The sequence below is a fragment of the Schistocerca piceifrons genome, chromosome 4 (assembly GCF_021461385.2).
Source record: "Schistocerca piceifrons isolate TAMUIC-IGC-003096 chromosome 4, iqSchPice1.1, whole genome shotgun sequence".
NCBI classification, from domain to species: Eukaryota; Metazoa; Arthropoda; class Insecta; order Orthoptera; family Acrididae; genus Schistocerca; species Schistocerca piceifrons.
The window spans coordinates 41,074,710-41,095,407 of record NC_060141.1 but is presented as its reverse complement, the minus strand read 5'-3'; the positions used below and the strand labels follow the sequence as shown (position 1 = coordinate 41,095,407).

Genomic DNA, 20,698 nt, shown 5'->3' with positions numbered 1-20,698 from the left:
TCTACACACATTAGTTAATCACTTGAACAATTAACTACTTATTATATTATCACTACACTAGCAAACCAGTTTTATAGTTTAATGATAATTTTGTTAAATTTCAAAAATAATGTTATAAATATTGACAACAAACAAAATAATTATTACACTGGCACAACAATGAAGAAAGTGTGGTAAATTTCGAAACAGAAACATTCTTCTGAGGTATGGGGTTTCATGCCTTAAGATCTGACTGTTATAAGATACGAGTTTTCAATCCTTTGCTGCAGAATGAGCAAAGCATACCTGTAATGCGATATAGGGTTTTTATGCACGACACATTTCTTAACATGTAGAAACACACAACTCAACATTAATAATCTGAGTTATGAGGCTTTGTGACCTTGACATTATGCTAATCATATCTTAAATATCTTGACATATAAAAGCTATGCCCTAGGTCTGATCTGAGAATTTAAAGTTGAAGCACAACTTACACATCACGGTTATTACTGTATTACTCAGCCACAAATGTGTCTGGTTATCATAAGGCAGTTGTAAAATAAACAAGTTGTTGTTGTTGTGGTCTTCAGTCCTGAGACTGGTTTGATGCAGCTCTCCATGCTGTCTATCCTGTGCAAGCTGCTTCATCTCCCAGTACCCACTGCAACCTACATCCTTCTGAATCTGCTTAGTGTATTGATCTCTTGGTCTCCCTCTACGAATTTTACCCTCCACGCTGCCCTCCAATGCTAAATTTGTGATCCCTTGATGCCTCAAAACATGTCCTACCAACTGAGCCCTTCTTCTAGTCAAGTTGTGCCACAAACTTCTCTTCTCCCCAATCCTATTCAATACCCTCCTCATTAGTTACGTGATCTACCCACCTAATCTTCAGCATTCTTCTGTAGCACCACATTTCGAAAGCTTCTATTCTCTTCTTGTCCAAACTGGTTATCGTCCATGTTTCACTTCCATGCATGGCTACACTCCATACGTATACTTTCAGAAACGACTTCCTGGCACTTAAATCTATACTCGATGTTAACAAATTTCTCTTCTTCAGAAACGATTTCTTTGCCATTGCCAGTCTACATTTTATATCCTCTTTACTTCAACCATCATCAGTTATTTTGCTCCCTAAATAGCAAAACTCCTTTACTACTTTAAGTGTCTCATTTCCTAATCTAATCCCCTCAGCATCACCAGATTTAATTTGACTACATTCCATTATCCTCGTTTTGCTTTTGTTGATGTTCATCTTATATCCTCCTTTCAAGACACTGTCCATTCCGTTCAACTGCTCTTCCAAGTCCTTTGCTGTCTCTGACAGAATTACAATGTCATCGGCGAACCTCAAAGTTTTTACTTCTTCTCCATGAATTTTAATACCTACTCCGAATTTTTCTTTTGTTTCCTTTACTGCTTGCTCAATATACAGATTGAATAACATCGGGGAGAGGCTACAACCCTGTCTCACTCCTTTCCCAACCACTGCTTCCCTTTCATGTCCCTCGACTCTTATAACTGCCATCTGGTTTCTGTACAAATTGTAAATAGCCTTTTGCTCCCTGTATTTTACCCCTGCCACCTTCAGAATTTGAAAGAGTATTCCAGTTAACGTTGTCAAAAGATTTCTATAAGTCTACAAATGCTAGAAACGTAAATAAACAAGTATCAAGTCAAAACCCTGAAGACAACATTGGATGAACTCAATAGCGACTTCTTGTATGCATTACAACTTGTTACCACTGACAGTAATTTTAAGCACTGAAGGTGATGGCAGTGATAACTGTCAAAAGCTCAAAGATTTTAACTCAAATGATATTTGAAAACAGAAGATTTTAGTGACTAAAAGTCCAGACTTTCCACTTTATTTTTATTATTAGACATTTCATAAGCTGCAATAGAAATACAAGTAGATATAGATAGAACCTAGCATAAATGTCCAAACATGGCACAACTAAGGTGCGGCAGGTCCCCCTAAAGATTAGCTGTTCATGACTGTATTACCTCAATTACTTCATTAGAGCCCTTACCTGAACTGTTGTTGCTTTTTAACAGGAGTTTATACTTCCCTTACAATCCAGTTAAGCAATGAAATATCCTCACTTGTTTCAATGCATAATGTTCCCTAGTCACAACCATTAGTGGATGCTGAAGCAGATATTCAGTTGACGGTAAATGATAACAGCCAAACAGTTGCAAAATAAAGATTTATTGAAATCCTTGACTATGGTTTTGGTATATCTAAATATACCTTCATAATTATTATTATTATTATTATTATTATTATTATTATTATTAGTCGTAAAGCTCCCAACATGGAAGACGCTAAGTAAAGATGGTTCACTTCTGGGGCTTCTTATTCTTCTTGTTTGCCCACCAGGTCTTCATTCTTTGCGAGAATTCAGCTTTTCTTTCTTCGCTCCATTTTGTTCCAGTTCTCGGCGCTTTTGTCTCTGGTTTGACCTCCCATTTGTCAACTTTAAGTTTGAAATTGTTTCTTTTGTTCATGTCTTCAGTAGTAATGTTGGCTAATTCCAGATCTTTCTTTACATTTTTGATCCATTCTCCTCCATTAACAAGGGATGTTACGTATCTTACTATTTTTTTTGTAAGTCTGTGATCGGGAAGTCTCATTATGTGGCCATAGAATTTTAGACGCCTCTTCCTCATGTCTATCTCTATGTTAGAATATTTTTCAATTTTAGAATTTTTCTGTAATCTATACCCCTCTTTGGTCCATCTTGGTCCCAGAATTTTCCTAATGATTTTCCTTTCCTCTTTCTTCAGGTTTTCCATATCTGTTTTCCTTTTAAGTGTCAAGGTTTCGCTGGCATATAGCATTATTGGTTTAATTACCGACTTATAATGTTTAATTTTTGTATTTATAGATAGACATTTTTTATTGTAAATGTTTTGGACTAGCCCTAGACCCCTACGAGCTTTTAATATTCTTTCTTGTTGTGAGTATTTTTCAGAAATTATCTCTCCTAAATATTTAAAGTATGGTACCCTCTTAATTTCTCCATATTTGGTTTGTAACTTAGAAATTTCTAGATTTGTTGTTGTAAACACCGTTTTCTCAAAAGATATTTGTAGGCCAACTTTTCCTGCACACTCTTGTAAGGTTTCTATCTGTTTGACTGCCATTTCACTAGAATCTGCCATTATTGCAAGATCGTCTGCGTAGGCTAAGTAGGGGATTTGTAGGTCATCTTTTTTGGTTCCCAGTGATATTGGTTTCCAGTACTTTTCTTTTTTGAGTTCTTTTTCCCAGTCTGCCATGACTCTATCCAGAACTAAGTTAAATAACAGAGGTGATAATCCATCACCTTGTCTAACCCCAGTTTTTATCTCAAATGATTTTGAAAGTTTTCCCATGAATTTCACTTTGCATTTTGTATTTGTTAATGTCTGCTCTATGATGTTCCGTGTCTTCTTATCCAGTCCTTGTTCTTCAAGAATTTTAAATAGTGTGGGTCTGTGAATTGAATCATATGCCTTTTTAAAGTCGACAAAGACATATACTGTAGGCTTCCTTCGCATTTGTCTCATCCTTGTAATCAATTTCAAGTTTAAAATTTGTTCTGGACATGATCTGTTTGGTCTGAAACCAGCTTGGAAATCTGAGATTTTGGGTTCTAGCAGTTTTTGTGTTCTTTCAAGAAGACAAGCTGATAATATCTTGTATGTGACGGTAAGTAAGGAGATCCCTCTATAGTTGTTCACATCCGATTTATCCCCTTTTTTATGTAACGGATGTATTAGGGCACATTTCCAATCTTCTGGTATTTCTTCAGTAACCCATATGTTTTGAATAATTTTAACTAGCTCATTTCTTGAGTTAGACCCTAGACTTTTGAGAAATTCGGCTACAATTCCATCTTCTCCTGATGCTTTGTTATTTTTAAGTTTGTTTATGTGTTTGATAATTTCTTCTTCAGTTGGCGGTACAGAGTCTTGCTGTTGCGGGGCTTTAGTGCTGGATATTGGAAGAGCTTCTGTTGGTTCTGGACAGTTTAGTAGCGTTTCAAAATATTTGGCTAATTCTTCACAGTTTTCTTCGTCGCTTAGTGCCAGATTCCCATCTGATTTCCGAAAACAGACATTTTGAGGGATATACCCTTTAATTTGGTTTGCAAAAGTTTTGTAGAATCCTTCATAATTATGCTGTACAGATGGAGGTGATATTTTAATTTTAACTACTGACAATGCCTTTGTCATGATTGTTTTATGTATCTCCATTGCAGGATGTGATTTTAGTGTATTTTTGCTTCTGATGAAGGTATATTTAGATATACTGAAACTGTGGTCAAGGATTTCAATAGATCTTTATCCTGCAATTGTTTCGCTGTTATCATTTACTGTGAAGATTTTCAACAGTTACTGCTTCAGCCATGTTTAAAACTTTTGAGATATTCACTTCCTACTGACTGCACCCACAGAGGGGTTTATAGATCTAGTTCAAGCGGTGAAAAGGCATTGTAGGGAAAATGATATAAGGAACAATACAATGAACAATAAGTTAGATCTACCACGCATTAATAAATTCACAACAATTTATGATTGTGGAAGGAAAACAATATTTACCTTTGCTAAATCCCATGTTCATGAAGTAATTATCTGTGTTGCTCCATTTTAATGTATACGCTGGAAGTATTTTCACAATGCGTCTACTTTTACAACTTTTTAAAGTTTCTGCTAAGCTCCATATATAAATGGCGCCATGCAATGCACATTTTGCAGCAATTCTTCCACAGCCTAGAACTTCAATTGAATCAACCAGCTGTGGACTATTGACATTAATACTGCCAGGCATTGGTGGCATTTTCAGTTCTTTCTCCTGGAGACTAAGAGAGATTATATATATAATATCACTTATATTTTAGACTTTCATATCTGTCATCATTAATCAGCACTAAAGTACCTAGTATCTCTGACATCTCCGGACCATACACAAATACCATCTGCAGATGATACCAGGAGAGATTTAGTTTCTAAACAGTACGCAAGTTGAAATACTTCATGTTTTGATGATAACTGATGGAGTGTAGTAAATTTCACTGCATACTTTGGAGGTACTGGGTATCCAATGTCCCACACTAGGATAGTGCCATCGCTCTTTGCTCCTGTAATGAAGACTACCTCAAAACACATGAAGTAACATAATATTTATTAAAATGTAAGAAATATTTCAACTGAAAAACTTATTACTCATTCATATTTGTTAGACACTAAACAAAAATCATTAGATGACTGGAACACTCACTGAAACTATAAATCCTACATAAATATACACCAATTGTTTCAAAATCCATCTATGAATGAGATTCCTCTGTTTATTTATCTTAATAATCGACACCATGAACTGTTTCACAAGAAACAAGATGTTTCTTGTGGAAACTGGAGTAAATACAACACAAGCAAAATTATAAAACCTTCCAAAATCTGTTGATTTAACTTTTAATAGTTATTCTGCTAACATGAATTAACCTTCTTGATAAATTTACTAATTATCTTGAGTTCTCACTCTGTTACAGACTTTTCGATTAAACTGCTGTCTTTGCCAGCAAGGTGATGCAAGGTAAATATTTTTTATAAAACATATTTAATTCGTTTTACCCAAATGAAACTACCAGAGATCTTTTGAAGTCTCAAATCTCTCTCTCGAACCACTGTGCCAGGGTGGTGTAGTGATTAGCACATCTGCCTAGTGAGCTGGAGACCTGGGTTCGAACACCGCCCTTGGTACAAATTTTCATTTGTCACTTCAATCTGCATATATACATCATAGACGTTCGGGATATGAAAAAGTCTCTGGTACCATGTAGTTTCTCTTGATTAAAGCACCTATACCTGGATTTCAGGCAGACTCCTGTTTCGTTCAATGCTGAGGTTCTATTTCAATACAGTTGGAGAGGTGCTGCAATGCTGTTCAAGTCTAGAGGGAAGACCAATGTGGGATCAATTCCAGTTAACACTGTAGCAACATGACCAATAACTAATCAAGAACTGATATCCTAAGTTGCCATGCAAATTGCCACAGTATCTGGATATTACTAATAAACATTTGCAGAAAGAACTTGAAAGCAAAGAGATAATACACTTATATACCTCTGTGTATCTACAGGAAAAATATGTTTACACTAAGCAAGCACATGATCACATAACAGCTAGGCATATCGAAGAATGCTGAAACAACTTAACTGGACCTGTGCGAAGAGAACACCTTGGCCTACCATGGTCGCACTGGGCTAAAATCAATCTGAGCAAAATATTTAGAAAATAACATTATGCTAAGCATATGACTTTTGTAATGCCCAGATTTAAGAAACACTTCCAAAACAATCAACCCCACATCTACTATAATACTCTTCTGCTTTCAACCCCCGAATAAGATTTGCTGAAATTCATCTCACAACTTTGAGAGTATCTACTACTGTCCATCCTACTTCTGTACTTATTAGGCTGTGTAACATCCTGTGACTTACGTCCTTACACATGATTCCTGCTGAAGGGAGTGACTCTACAGTAAGAACTGTTTTACGCAACTTAAATATCAAGTAGACATTGTCAACATTGGGCAGAAGTAGAGAACAATCTAAGAGAACAGATGCGACTGATAAAATTACTCACATTTTCTTGAGTTGGGAGGTGGTGTTGCACTTTCCTTACTGCTCATGTCATGTGTATCCCTGTGTGAACAAACACTTTAGAATTCCAGAGATTAAAACTAACAAACACAAACTTTGCTTTCAGTACCTTCTCAGTCTTCATTTAGATTAATTCCTTGCTCTTTTCCTTCTTCACTCACTTCTAACAATTGTTCATTCTCTTTCTTAATTACAGACTGCTCTTTTAGCACTATTTTTCTATCTACTCTCTTTTATCTTCTGCCTAATCCATCTTTCAAGTTACTGCCCAGCATTAATGTATCAAACCTTTTATTTTTCCTGTTTTCTATTTCCCTGTCTCCTGCCTCAAGTTCAAAATGATAAAAATCAAATGTCACATTCTGTGAATGAGAAGATAAAAAATCTACTCATCTAGTGGCAGTAGGAGAATACACACACAAAAGGGTCTAACTTTTACAAATTTTCGGAGCCAGTAGCTCGTCCTCCTGGCAGAAGAATAGAAGGGGAAGGAAGAGGGTGAAGGAAAAGGACTGGTGAGGCTTAAGGAAAGGGGTACAGTTAAGAAAAGTCACCCAGAACATCACGCACGAGTTAATAAGATTGAAACACTAAGTGCATTGTACGTAACTGAAGTAGGAGGAGGAGGGTGAAAAAGACAGGTCAGAAAATGAAAGATGTAGATAACTGAAAGAGAGTGAAGAAAGGAGTAGTTACTATGAAGATATGCTGAGGTGGAAGGCACAGACGTAAATTAAGGCCAGGTGGGTGGTGAGAACCAAGGACATGTAGCGCTGGTTCCCACCTGCGGGGTTTTGAGAAACTGGTGTCTGGGGAAAGAATCCAGATGGCTTGTGGGGTGAAACAGGCACCACAGTCATGACGGTCATGCCTAGTTCTAAAGCAGATTTTCCAGGCCATCACATCCAATCCTGCAAAAAACAACACTTGTCACCCAATATTATCCTGGTCTTGAATGTATTAATCAACTACTTCGACAAGGCAATGACTTCTTAAAATCATGCCCTGAAATGAGATCTACTCTGCCTGAAATTTTGCCCACCACACCCAGAATAGATTTTCGTTGCCCTCCAAGTCTCCGCAATATCCTTGTCAGGTTCTTTGCTCCTTCTGTGCCCGTCTCTCCACCCTATGATTCCTACTCCTGTAACCGTTTCCGCAGCAAGACTTGCCCTATGCACCCTCCTGCCACAATCTATTCCAGCCCTGTAACTGGAAAAACATATACTACCAAAGGGAGAGTCACATGTGAAACGACGCGTCATATACCAGCTGTTATGTACACACTGTCTGCCCTTTCACATCAGCCTGACTATCTCCCAGTTATTAGTTAGGATGAATGGGCATAGGCAGAGGGTGTATACTGGCAGTACCCAATATTCTGTTCAAAAATGGTTCAAATGGCTCTGAGCACTATGGGACTTAACTTCTGAGGTCATCAGTCCCCTAGAACTTAGAACTACTTAAACCTAGCTAACCTAAGGACATCACACACATCCATGCCAGAGGCAGGATTCGAACCTGCGACTGTAACGGTCACGCGGTTCCAGACTGTAGCGCCTAGAACTGCTCGGACACTCCGGCCTGCATATTCTGTTGAAGGGCATGCTCTACAGCATGACAGTCATGACCTCGGTACCTTCACCACATGTGCCATCAGGATTCTTCCCCCAGACACCAGATTCTCAGAACTCCGCAGGAGGGAACTAGTGCTACAACATGCCTTGGTTCCCACCACCCACCTGACCTTAATTTATGTTAATTCTTTCTGTCTCAGCATTTATTCACAAAACTACAACTTTCTTCACTCCATTTTGTTTTCTTCATCTTTCATTTTCTGTCTATTTTTCGTCACCCCTCTCACCTCTGTAACATACAATGCACTTAGCTTTTCACTCTTATTAACTCATGCACGGTGTTTTAGTAGTAATCTCTGTGTTGTATATTACCCTGCTGCCCATCTTAAGTTTTCAGGTTTTCAAATCTCATCCGGTGCAGTGCCCAGCAACGTTTCCTTCTCATCCCTTCTGGTAAGTCTCCCCTGATCTGAGGTTCCGGGTGACTTTTCTGAACTGTACCCGTTTCCCTAAATCTCTCCAGTCCTTTTAATTCACACCTCTTCTTTCCCCTTCAACTCTTCTGCCAGAAGGAGGAGCTACTGGCTCCGACAATTTGTAAAAGTTAAACCCTTTTGTGTGTGTATTCTCCTACTGCCACTAGGTGAGTAGATTTTTTATCTGTGCACTTACATTATATTGTCAATAATTAATTATTTTGTTGTTAAATGTCATATCCTGATTCATTTTTCGACCAGTTCTACTCTACTCCAGTCTCAAACAATGGTACGTTCTGGATTTATATTTAATACCATTTTCTGTTGCAAAAACTCTCTACTAACAATCATTCATGAATGCACAGCAGTGCATCTGCAGCAGGCAGACAAGGCAGCAGCTGATGTTCCTCGGACCCAAGCAAGTCAGCCCAGACATCCCGAAAGCACGGGACAGGACGGCAGGCCAGAAGTGAGACAGGGAGTAGCTAGGGTTAGGCAGGCACATTCAGTGGGAATATAAAACTGAAGACCACAGAGTAGTGAAGTAGGGTGGAAATCACTGTGTGGCCCCAACCATGAAATGGTGGCACAGTGCAGGCAGACAGACACTGGTCATTGGTTTGTTACCAGAGGATGATGGTCATAGCTGTGTCTTATGTACTGTGATGACTGGCCAAGCTGTACTCATGACAACAGACTGGACCTGGTGGTTTAAATACTGCTGCCCAGGGATGACTTTGTGGAAGAGATCGTGTTTCCATGTCGCTCGGAAACATCTGGAACAGAGGCCAATGACCGGAGTCTGGCTGTTGTCATGCAGTAGCTGGTCACTGTCTCAGACTGTCAGCAGTTTGCAGTAGTGGATGACATGGAAATGGTGGTTTCCGCAGAGGCTGCTATATAGGAAGGGGTGTAGACCAGATAGCAGATTTGTGGTTGCGGCCTGTTTATGGTTCTGGGCTGTTTTCTGTGCCACTGCAGAACGTTTATGATGGTAAGTATCCTGTTTAACTTTGCAACCTTGCCAAAACCTTTGTGTGGACCACAAAATTCTGCTTCAGAATGTTTGTGTGTGCAGGTTTAAAATCAAGCGCGAGAAGAAAGAAGACGTGGCAGTCGAACGGCACCGACAAGTACTTGTCAGGCAATCCGAACCAGGGAGTTTTTATGCAGCTCTGTGTCTATTGTGTCAGTGACTACTGTTATGTGAAAGAACAATTGAAAAAGTAATCTTGAAAACTCTTAATCCAGCCTTGTTAGAGGCAAGACCTTTTCTATTATTCATGTGAAGTAGTGTCATGGTCATTAAGACAACTCTATTATAAATGTAATTAAATTTGTTTCTGACATTGGACACAGCGAGTGACTTACTGGAATTCGTACATATATGTGGAAAGTAAGAATTTATTTTGTATGGAGTTCAAATATTCTGTTGGTTGACGAAAAGTAAAGTTCGCCTAACTACTTATTTCGCAAGTAGAGAGAGAGGCTTAAATATTCCCGTACCTAGCATCATTCTATGGAGAAGAAGTCAAGAGTATTCTCCAGCAGCCAGCTAGCCAAGAAGATCAGCTTTGAATCTCAAGTAAGTCACCTCGTATAAAAGAAGTGGGAAGTTTGTACGTCTACTTCCCGCTTTAAATCGGCATCAAAAATGTTAGAATGTGGTGACCTGTGTGAAAGACCCGAAATCAAAAACTAGAGAAGAAGTTGTTACGTGTTGTCCTAGCAACCAAACATAATACGACAAGGGATTTACTCTGAGACATTGGAATATGTTCAAGTATCCAATGAAGCAAAATTTGAATGAAAAATGGTGAAGACTTGGAAAATTCACAACTATAAAACAGCAAAGAAGATTTCAATGCAAATGTCTAAGAAGAAATATGCGTAGTACACTTCGACCAAAAAGATCCAGTGCGGGGAGTATACAGCTCTCATACACATCATGGGGACGCAGACATGGAAACCAACCTATATCCGACGCTGCTAGCACCAGCTGCTTTTCACCAACGCTGTCCTGCCTCTACATCTGCCCACCTACACAACAAGACTTCTACGCCAGGTGAGCGTGAAACAAAACTTCATTACTTTAGTATGAAGTGGTACATACTATTGAGTGAACTTTTATTGTGTAATTATAGTATTTAAAGTTAGTTTTAATTGCATACTAGGGCTAAGTCATATAAAAACATTGACAATATACAACAAACTGAAGACACTCAAGAACCAGCTATGGCTATGAGAGTTAGCAAACAAACACCTGACTGGGCTGACTTGGTAAATTTAATCAAAGCTCAGAGTGCGACTAAGTTTGGTAAATTCTCAATTAAATACCCAGATTTAACTTTTAATTGCTCAGAGTCTTAAGTTAAACTCATTAGATTCACAATTAAATACACAGAGTAAAGTTTTGAATGCTCAGTGGGAAATTCTAAATGCCCTGAGTGAAACTCTGAATAATCAAGTGACAAATCTACGTTTGCTAAATGCCAAAGTCGACTCGCAAAGCACAGAAGTTAGTAATCTACGAGAAAGCATGCATGGGTGCTCTTAAGACTGAATTTGACGCCTTAAATAGTAGAGAATTTAAAAATAGATTTAAAGAATGAATTGACTAATTCCTTGACCATTTGTGTAAATCAAATGTTTACTGATCTTAGAAACTGAATGATAACTTCCAAGACTTATCAAGAAGTTTAAAATTTAACATTGAGGAGAGATGTAATAATGTGGAATCCGAAATTAATGGAAAATTAGGATCTTTTGAAAATGTGTGCAATGTTAAGTTTAGTGCTGTAAAGCAGGGATTGAATACTTTGAAAGAGCGTGTATATAAGAATAATGAATTAATACCGATTATTCAGTCGCAAATTACAGGTGCCAGTACACAAGTAGATAATGCAGAAAGAAAGTTCAAAGAGAAAATAACGAACTCTGATATCATAAATGTAAGTAGGTTGGAGGGACAATTTGATGAAGTTATAGATCGAAAAGTTACTGAGAGAATAACCTCCGGAAACGTATTGCTTATTCTGTCTCCTGAACTTAGTGATACCAGGATGGGTATAGACGACTTGTGGAGAGAATTCAAGCTTATCCAGGATGAAGTAGTAAAAAGGGTAACATCACCTAATGTGGTGTTAATTAGTGAAGCTGTAACTGATTTACAATGGGGGCTAATTCTGGGTTATCTAGACAGTTCCCTAAATTTAAGCGAGATAGAGATGTACATCCGACCCATTTTTAAAAAGGTTTAACCAAGCATTACCAAAAAATTGGGAAGATTCTAAGAAAATCAAATTTGCTGTGGGGTACAGTAAATATTGAGAATTTTTCATCTTTGGAAGACTTTCAAAATAAATTTAAACATAAATACTGATCTTCAGGGCTCAAGAAAAGTTAATATCAGATCCATGGGATCCGGGTGGAGTCATCTATCCCCCAGGGACGTTAACATTCCGAGTTAACGGGCACAGTGACGACTGTCAGAAAAATGGCTCTGTGCACTATGGGACATAACATCTGAGGTCATCAGTCCCCTAGAACTTAGAACTTAAACCTCACTAACCTAAGGACATCACACACATCCATGCCCAAGGCAGGATTCGAACCTGCGACCGTTAACAGTCACGCGGTTCTGGACTGAAGCGCCTAGAACCGCTTGGCCACACCAGCCGGCTGACAACCATCAGATCCAGAGTTGTTTTCAGTGTTTTTCCAAATAGTTTCCTCCACCTAATACCTTTAAAATCTTAAACTATTCTGTCATCTATTCTTTAAAATCTAGAACTATCCCGGACTCTTATTGCTTAGAAAACCGAACATGACTATAAAGTAGAGAACAGAACAACTTAAAAAAATCATGGAAATAAAGTGATATCTAGATAAAATAAACTGACAGTAGTATTATCTATCTATATCCGAAGCCTGCTCCAGCTACTGCCAGGTCTGGGTGCTGACGAGTCCCCTCCATTTGGCTCGGTCCTCCCACCACTTTTCTTCCTCCACTTGCTGCCAGGTCACACCTCTCCTTTCCACAGATATTCTCACTCCCACCGTGTTCTTGGGCACCCTCTAGGTCTTTTCCCATCCATCTTTAGTTCTTCCATAATTTTGGGGAGTGTCTGCCATGCATCCTCTTAACATGCCCATACCATCTTAATCTCTTTTTTTCAATTTCTTCTCTCATACTTTCTTGTTTAAGGTCCTTTCTAATATCTACATTCCTTACTCTGCCTATTCTTGTTTTTCCCCACTCTGAGAAATTTCATTTCCCCTGCTTGCAGTCTGCTCCAGTCCCTTTCTGTCATTGTCCACGTTTCTCTGCCATATGTGACAATAGGGAAGTAATAACTCTTATACATAAGGAGTTTTGCTTTTTCTGAAACTTCCTTATTCCAGATCAGGTGTTTTATTGTTTGGTGGAAATTGCCTCCCTTCTGTAACCTCCTATTAATGTCGTTAGTTATTCTTCCATCCCTAGATATTTCACTCCCTAAATAAGTGAAACTTTTTACCACTTTGAGGGGTTCTCCATCCAAGGTACTATTTCTGTTGATCCCTTTCTCTCTTCCAAATCCCAATACTTCACTCTTATCTTTATTTATTTTTAATCCATACTTTTTCATTATTTCCTTCCACGCATCAAGTTATAACTGTACATCTATCTCTTTATCATCCCATTTTACCATATCATCTGCAAAAATCATTTCTTTTGTCTTTTTCTTTTACTATATCTTTAACTGCTCTATTCACTCCCTCCATCACAACATTAAAAAGTGCAGGAGATAGAATACTTCTTTCCTTAAGTCCTTGTCTTATTTTGAAGTATTCATAGTTCCCCAATGGGGTTCTAATTCTACAATTGTGTCCTCTGTACATTGTCTTTATTACGTTAATGTATCCATCTTCTCTATCTATCTTCTTCATTTCTTCCCAGAGTCTTTCCCTGTTAACTGAGTCATACGCCTTATCGGTCTATAAAAACCATTATCACCATTTTGTTATACTCCCATCTTCTTTTCATCCTTTGATTGTGGCACTATACACAATCATTAACCAGACTCCAGGCAGGTAGAGTCCCCTTCCATATTCCTCCACTTGGGTAATTCCTGTCTGGCGCGCCCATGTCGCAGGGGTGGGCATCCTATTCTTCAGTAAGCCAGAGTGCTAGGATGGCTGAGTTCAGGCAGGGACCCAAACCCGTGGGGTATAACACGGAACCCATGCCCAGGGTTATGGGTAAGACCTTAATGGCAGTGACGACATAGAAGGAAGATTTCGGAACAGCGTAGCTGGCAGATGAGGCAACCCTCCTCCTTTCTGGGGAGTAAATGAGAAGGGAGCCTCTGCCTTGTGGTGGAGGGGAACTCCAAAGACTAAGGGAGACAATCCCATCAGAAAATCCTTTCTCGCGTTAGGCCTAGCAAGCTAGAGTATTATATTTGTGGAAAATGTAATATGGCATGACTAACTGAACAGTTGTTATACCGAAATGTATAGCTTTTCTATTTTGTATAGAGTATTTTATACCTTTTATAACACGTGATATAGATGGAAGGGTTTGTATAAATTTTGAAAGGAGTGGGTATCGTAGCTAAAAGCTTGATTTACAAGAACAGATAAATCATGACCAACACAAAACACACATCACACCTTTCAAGCAACCCTCACAAACAAGTGTGCCTGATTCTTCATCATTTGCCGTTTCCATAGGGATGCTACGATTTCCTTCGGGTGACCTCGATGGTGAAGGTGGGACAAGTCCGTTCTGTAGGAGACGATTTAACAACCAACCTCCTCCGGCGTCTCACTCAAATACCTGAGAGGTAGGGATCCTGGGGAAGGGGGTGGGCAGGGCTTCCTGTCTTTGGGGCTACCTTCTTTCTCGTCTTCGATCCTAGCAACCACATCTATTTTTTCCTTGTTACTTCTCATCTTGAGGACACGTCTATTTTTTCCCTTTTTCCGCATTTGTAAACTTCTATCGCTGAAGTCCTTCCTTATTTCCATGGTTTCTAATAACCTACATCTTATCTTTAGATAAGAAGGTCGAAAAATCAGACTACACAAATGCACACACACGTATACACAAGTATACACTTAGACATAAACATACAATTACAGACTATTAGACTGTCAAGATGTGAGAACAGCCAAGTGTTGTGTGGGTACATCTAGAAATATGCACGCAACTATAAGATGCTCTCTGACGGTTCTACATCAAATATACATAAGGAAAGGTGTATTTAAACTAAGAAAGAGGCATGAGCAAAGAGAGAAAACGAAAGCAGGAGAGAACGTTAATCATGCTGATCAATAAGAAATGTCAGTATAATAAATACTCTAATGAATTGAAGGATAGTGGGACATGAATAGTATATGTTGACATAGTATCTATTGATAGTATAGAAGTTGATAAGTAGAGGAGGACTCTAGGGAGTGAATGCTATATTAAAGAATGAATGCGAAGTTTTAAGTTAGATTTATATCTTTACCAGAACATACTTAATTTTGGTATACACCAAAATGTATATTAGGATAATGAACCATGAGGCCTACTCAGAAAGGATAAGGGGGGAGTACCTGGCAATCATTAAGTATAAAGGGCAGGCGTACCTATGTGAAGATAGGACGATCTGTGGCCTAAAAAATAGAGATGTTTTGTAAGGGGCGTACCTACCAGAATGGAAAGAGGAAGTGCTCTCATAAGGTCAACCCACAAGCAATACGGTACTGATCATGGGAGAAGGGGACAGTATCTTGACAGAAGTCACAAATTTTATAAAAATTATTCTGGAAAGTGTAAATTCTATGAATGACTAGCACTATGTTTTGTAGAAATAAATGAGTGTCAAAAGAAAACTTTTAATTTGCCCCAAGTTCCTCCAAGCTACAACTAGTGAAAATAGTACATACTAAGGAAAAGGTAGTACAAAAGATAAAAACAGAAAATAGATTTACTCATGTGTCAAACACCTGAAGTTTTTGATTGAAAAAGAAAATAAAGACAAGAGAAAAAGTCCTCACAATTCCTAAATATTAGTAATGCTGACTAAAAACTCAAGCGAATGATTGTGTCTTAATGTCAAAGTAAAATAAGAATGAATAGCGAAACAAAAGAAAGAACAAAGAACTGTTACTGAAAGAAGAGATATGTATATAAACTTAAGTACGGAATGTATGCTGTTAAGATATGAAATGTTATTGTTAAGTGATATTACTTGCATAATGATTACGTATAAAATATCGCGTGTTCGATCTGAGGGAGACGGGGAGGATATGTAGTGATTCGAGAATTTGTGTGTAAATTCTAGAAACACTCGGCCTTCTACTGTCTCGAACAGACGATATTCTAGATACGAGTGTGAGATAGTAAAATCCTGTGTGTGTGTGTGTGTGTGTGTGTGTGTGTGTGTGTAGGTTTAAAATCAGTAGACACGGCAGTTGAACGGCAACGACAAGTACTTGTCGGGCAATCCATAGATAGAACCAGGGAGTTTTTATGTAGCTCTGTGTCTATTGCATCATTGACTAATGTGTCAAAGGAGAACAGTTAAAAAAGTAATCTTGAAAACTCTTAATCCAGCCTTGTTAGAGGCAAGACCTTTTTTATGATTCATGTGAAGCAGAGTCATGGTTATTAAGCCAACTATATTATAAATGTAATTAAATTTGTTTCTGACATTGGACGCAGCAAGTGACTTATTGGAAGTCGTATATGTATGTGGAAAATGAAAATTTATTCTGTATGGAGTTCAAATATACTGTTGGTTGATTTCACAAGTAGAGAGAGAGACTTAAATATTCCTGTACCTAGCATCATTCTACTGAGAAGAAGTCAGTCAGTCAGTCAGTCTGGCCTGACTGACTGACAGCCAGCCAGCCAAGAAGACCAGCTTTGAATCTCAAGTAAGTCACCTCGTATAAAAGAAGTGGGAAGTTTGTACATCTACTTCACGCTTTAAATCGGCATTAAAAATGTTAGAGCATGCAATAAAATCTACCTCAGCTATTGTGCATTTTTCCATTTTTGGTATGTGCTAGACATAGTAGCAGCATGTTTAGATATAAATTGCTTAGCAGAGTGATTTATTTAGGTGGCAATTAGTTAAAGCAACATTACAGTGAGAAATGAATTGAGATATTCAGCTGCAGAAGATTCCATTTGTGGCGTGTGCTTTGGTCCAGGCATCTCATGAAATGGATGGAGTAGTGGCTGTAGTGTTTCAGCTGCAATCACTGCAGTGTACTGCGTATTTCCCATTCTGTCTTCACATTCAATCAGTGTACCAACAAGATGATCACTGTCGCTTTCTGAACCACTACTACTTTCACTAAAATATTCTATCACTAATATTTTCCAATAACATACAAACTTAATTATTTAAAATTTTACAAAAAGGAAAGTTGCTACTCACCATACAGCAGAGGTGCTGAATCGCAGATAGGCACAACTAAAAGACTGTCACAAATAACGAAGGTTGAGGACAGGATGGTTATGAGAATGTAGGATATATTGCAGGGAAAATTCCCACCTCTGCAATTCAGAAAAGTTGGTGTTGGTGGGAAGGAATCCTGTCCCTGCGCGCTCCCCGCCAACACGTAACTGTCCCCCACTCCTATCCTACCATCTCTCCCCCTCCCCGCCCCAGCCTCCTCCTTACTCCCACCCGAGTCACCACTCCCATCACGCCCTGGTGCTGCTGCAGGAACAGAGAGTCTGAACACAGGAGAAGGCCGTAGGAAGGGAATAACAGACTCCAGGGTAACAGAAGATCAGATAATAAGCGAAAGGGACGGGGAAACTGAGGGCCATCCCGTTGGGGGCAAGTCAGTGAGTTGAGTAACTGGTATCGAAAACCAGGTTAATAACTATTGAAGGAGACACATTGGGAGGAGATACTCAGAGCACAGTGGTACAAACAAAATATTTGTAAGACACATCAGATAAATAGAATTCATTCTGACAAGAAATTTGGGGGGGGGTTAAGAATCTTAGGGTAGAACACAAGAAACAGTAATCAAATATGTATTGTGGAGCTGGAATTAGATTACATAAATTTTTATAAGCAATCAAAAAATGTTATGTGAGAGAGGTCATGCCAGGTAGCAACTGTGATGAATTTGGACTACTTAAGCTAATGGGGAGGGTCGTGGAGAGGCAAATTTGCTGATTCTAATTTAAATACTGACAGGACTGATAACTATGCAGAGAGGCAGGAAGAAGTTTTGACATCAAACAGCAATGATGATTTAGATGTTTAATTTTAGTGTACGGAATGATGATTCTATCAATGAGGATGATTATGAAATTAGCAGAAATGGATAGTGAAGATGATACAAGTTGTGACAGCAACAACATTGGCAGTATAACTTGTTAAAGTCAGATCTTGTCAATAAATACTAGTGAAATAGAAGCAAAAATAATGATTTGTGGGCAGTATGGTTAATTACAAATACCTTAATGAGAACAAGGGAATTAAGGCTAAAATATAAAAAACTTCATCCTGACTGGTGGTACGAATCAAACCACAGGCCAGGTGATGAGGGAAAATCTGTAGAAGTCAGTCAGCATGTTAATGGGAATTGTGTAAGTGAAGGGGGATCTGGTGTTACCCTCAGTAACTTACAAAGATAAAAATTAATAAAGAAGAAGGAAGTAAAATAAATGGACTTAGAAGAGATTGTAGATGACTTGTATGAAGAAGATGAGGGAAAAGAATACGATTTATGTGGGAGTCCATACATTTACATAAAATCTAAAAATTGGAAACGTAATTCACAACGAAATTTTCTTTCTGTGGCAGAGTGCCCGCCCATCTGAAACTTGTGTGCTGCATCGAGACTCAGACTTGGGACATTTGCCTTTTGTGGGCGTGGGCTTGAGCTAACCAATCATGACTCGTCCTCCTAGTTTTACTTCCACCAGTACATCTCCTACCTTCCAAACTTCACAGAAGTTTTCCTACGAAACTTTCTGGACTAGCATTTCTGGCGGAAAGAATATTGCAGACACACAGCTTACTAACAGCTAGGGGGGTGTTTCCAGAATGAACATTCTGGAAACATCTCCACAATACTCTTTCTTCCAGGAGTGCTAATCGAGCAAGTTCAAGTTTCACAGGAGAATTTCTGTGAAGTTTGCAAGGTAGGAGTTAGGGTACTGGTGGAAGTAAAGCTGTGAGGATGTGCTGTGAGCTATGCTTGGGTAGTGCGGTCAGTAAAGCACTTGCACATGAAAGACAAATGTCCAGAGTTTGTGTTTCAGTCCAACACACGGTTTTAATCTGCCAGAAAGTTTGGGAAGGCAATTATTGTTTACTCGAAACTGATAGTACAATCTAACGGATTTCCAAAAATTAAGAGAAAAAACCAAACAGTTCTGATTTTGTTCAAATGCTTTTTGTTGGTGTAAAAATAAGGGGAGAAACTGGTGTGTGTATAGTAAGCAACATAGTGAAGAAATAGATACTTTTTACGTTCTCTTGGGTATATAAAGTTTACACAAGGCTGCCTTGTAATTCAAGATGTGAGTGAAAATGCCACCTTGGTGATAGGCTTAATCATGAGGCTAGAGGTAAGATCCTACTTATCTAATAAAAAATTTACTATGTAGCAGATTGGGGTTTAGTGACATAAGACAGTGTCAGTGACAGAGGGGAGCAAAGGTCATTATTTTGTCAGGGATGATGGGACGAAAAGCGACACTTTGTGGGATGGCTCAGAGGGTGAGGTGTGAGTTAAACATTGGTGGTTCCCCTAACAGTCATTTATTATTTATTAGATATACAACCCTTTAATCAAACAGAGTAATACAATGTGTATCAATTTGATCAATTCCTCATGGAAGCAGAGCGGTGGAATCACAGCAAGCAGATTCCGGTGGTCGCTGACGCGGCGGGCTCTTGTTGCAGTAACGTTCTGGTGGCATAATCTTACATTCAGTACTGTACCCATGACCTGCAGCAGTGCGCCGGTGGCATGCTGTTCCTTTCAGTATTATACCCGTGACCTGCAGTGGCGCGCCAGCCAGTTGTTCTGTTCAGTTCCATCCTGGTGACCCGCTGCGGTGGCGGCAAGGTCTTCTCCTTGTGAATTCACTCGTCGTGTTATTAACAAGTGGCTACGACATGGCGTGGAGTCCTCTGTCCCAGAATTGAACAAGTGACCCACAGGTTCGGCTACTTCTGGCAGAGTTCATCAATCTCTAGGTTCCCAGGTGACCCATTGGGTGAGGCTGTAGCCCTTTCGTCCTCACCAGCCACCTGGGTAAGTACCACATGAACTACTTTCTGTAACATCTGGGATGGCATCTTCTGTGTTGACATATTGGTGCAGTACCGACATCATCCTCTGTCGAGTAGCAAAGCAGCGAAGTAGTTGTAACGAAGTAAGACGTCCGCTGACTAACCATCAGTCTGTCTGTCTGTCTGTCTGTCTGTCTGTCCAGGTGGCGTTTCTTCATGTCTTCTTTCTCCCCTCGACGGACCTCCTCATGCCCATTTGTCGGAGGTATTTATTCGGGGGTTTTGCCAATGTCATGAAGTTTCTAGGGCGGCGAGTGACACTTCGGTTGTTGATCTATGCTTCTTACATTGGGCAGAAATGTGACCAATGTTGACACACGTGCTGGCTTTCCACTGTTTTGCCTGGCATGGTTGAGCATTGCCCTGTCATCCTCCTCCCTATTGCCAGATACGTCACACACTTTATTTCAGTATGCTGGCAGTTCCTGGAGCATTGACCACTGGTGTTCGACCTGGCTCATCATCGTTCCCCTTGAAAGCATTGCCCGTCCGCTCGGTTGTTGGTCTGCTGAAGGGCTGATTGCTGCTGCGCAAACTCTGCTTGTCATTGGCCTCCTCATGTTGGGCAGAAACGTGACCAATGTCGACATACATGTCAACTTTCCTTGTTCAACTGCTATCGGTTCTGAATATTGTGGCTTAAGGTGTGAAAGCATCTGAAATGTTCACTTAACATATAATAAGTCTTAATATAT

General features: G+C 39.2%; 1 protein-coding gene across 1 annotated transcript in view; it reads right to left on the bottom strand.

Annotated features, from left to right (window-relative positions):
* Window positions 1-20,698, bottom strand: part of LOC124795342 (leucine-rich repeat and WD repeat-containing protein 1-like) — a 153,859-nt gene that overhangs the window by 72,463 nt on the left and 60,698 nt on the right. The window contains exons 4-5 of the mRNA XM_047259329.1: window positions 4,913-5,114; window positions 4,576-4,835 (exon numbers count right to left, since the gene is read on the bottom strand). Of these exons, the coding sequence (XP_047115285.1) occupies window positions 4,576-4,835; window positions 4,913-5,114 (462 nt within the window). The remainder of the gene's footprint in view (window positions 1-4,575; window positions 4,836-4,912; window positions 5,115-20,698) is intronic.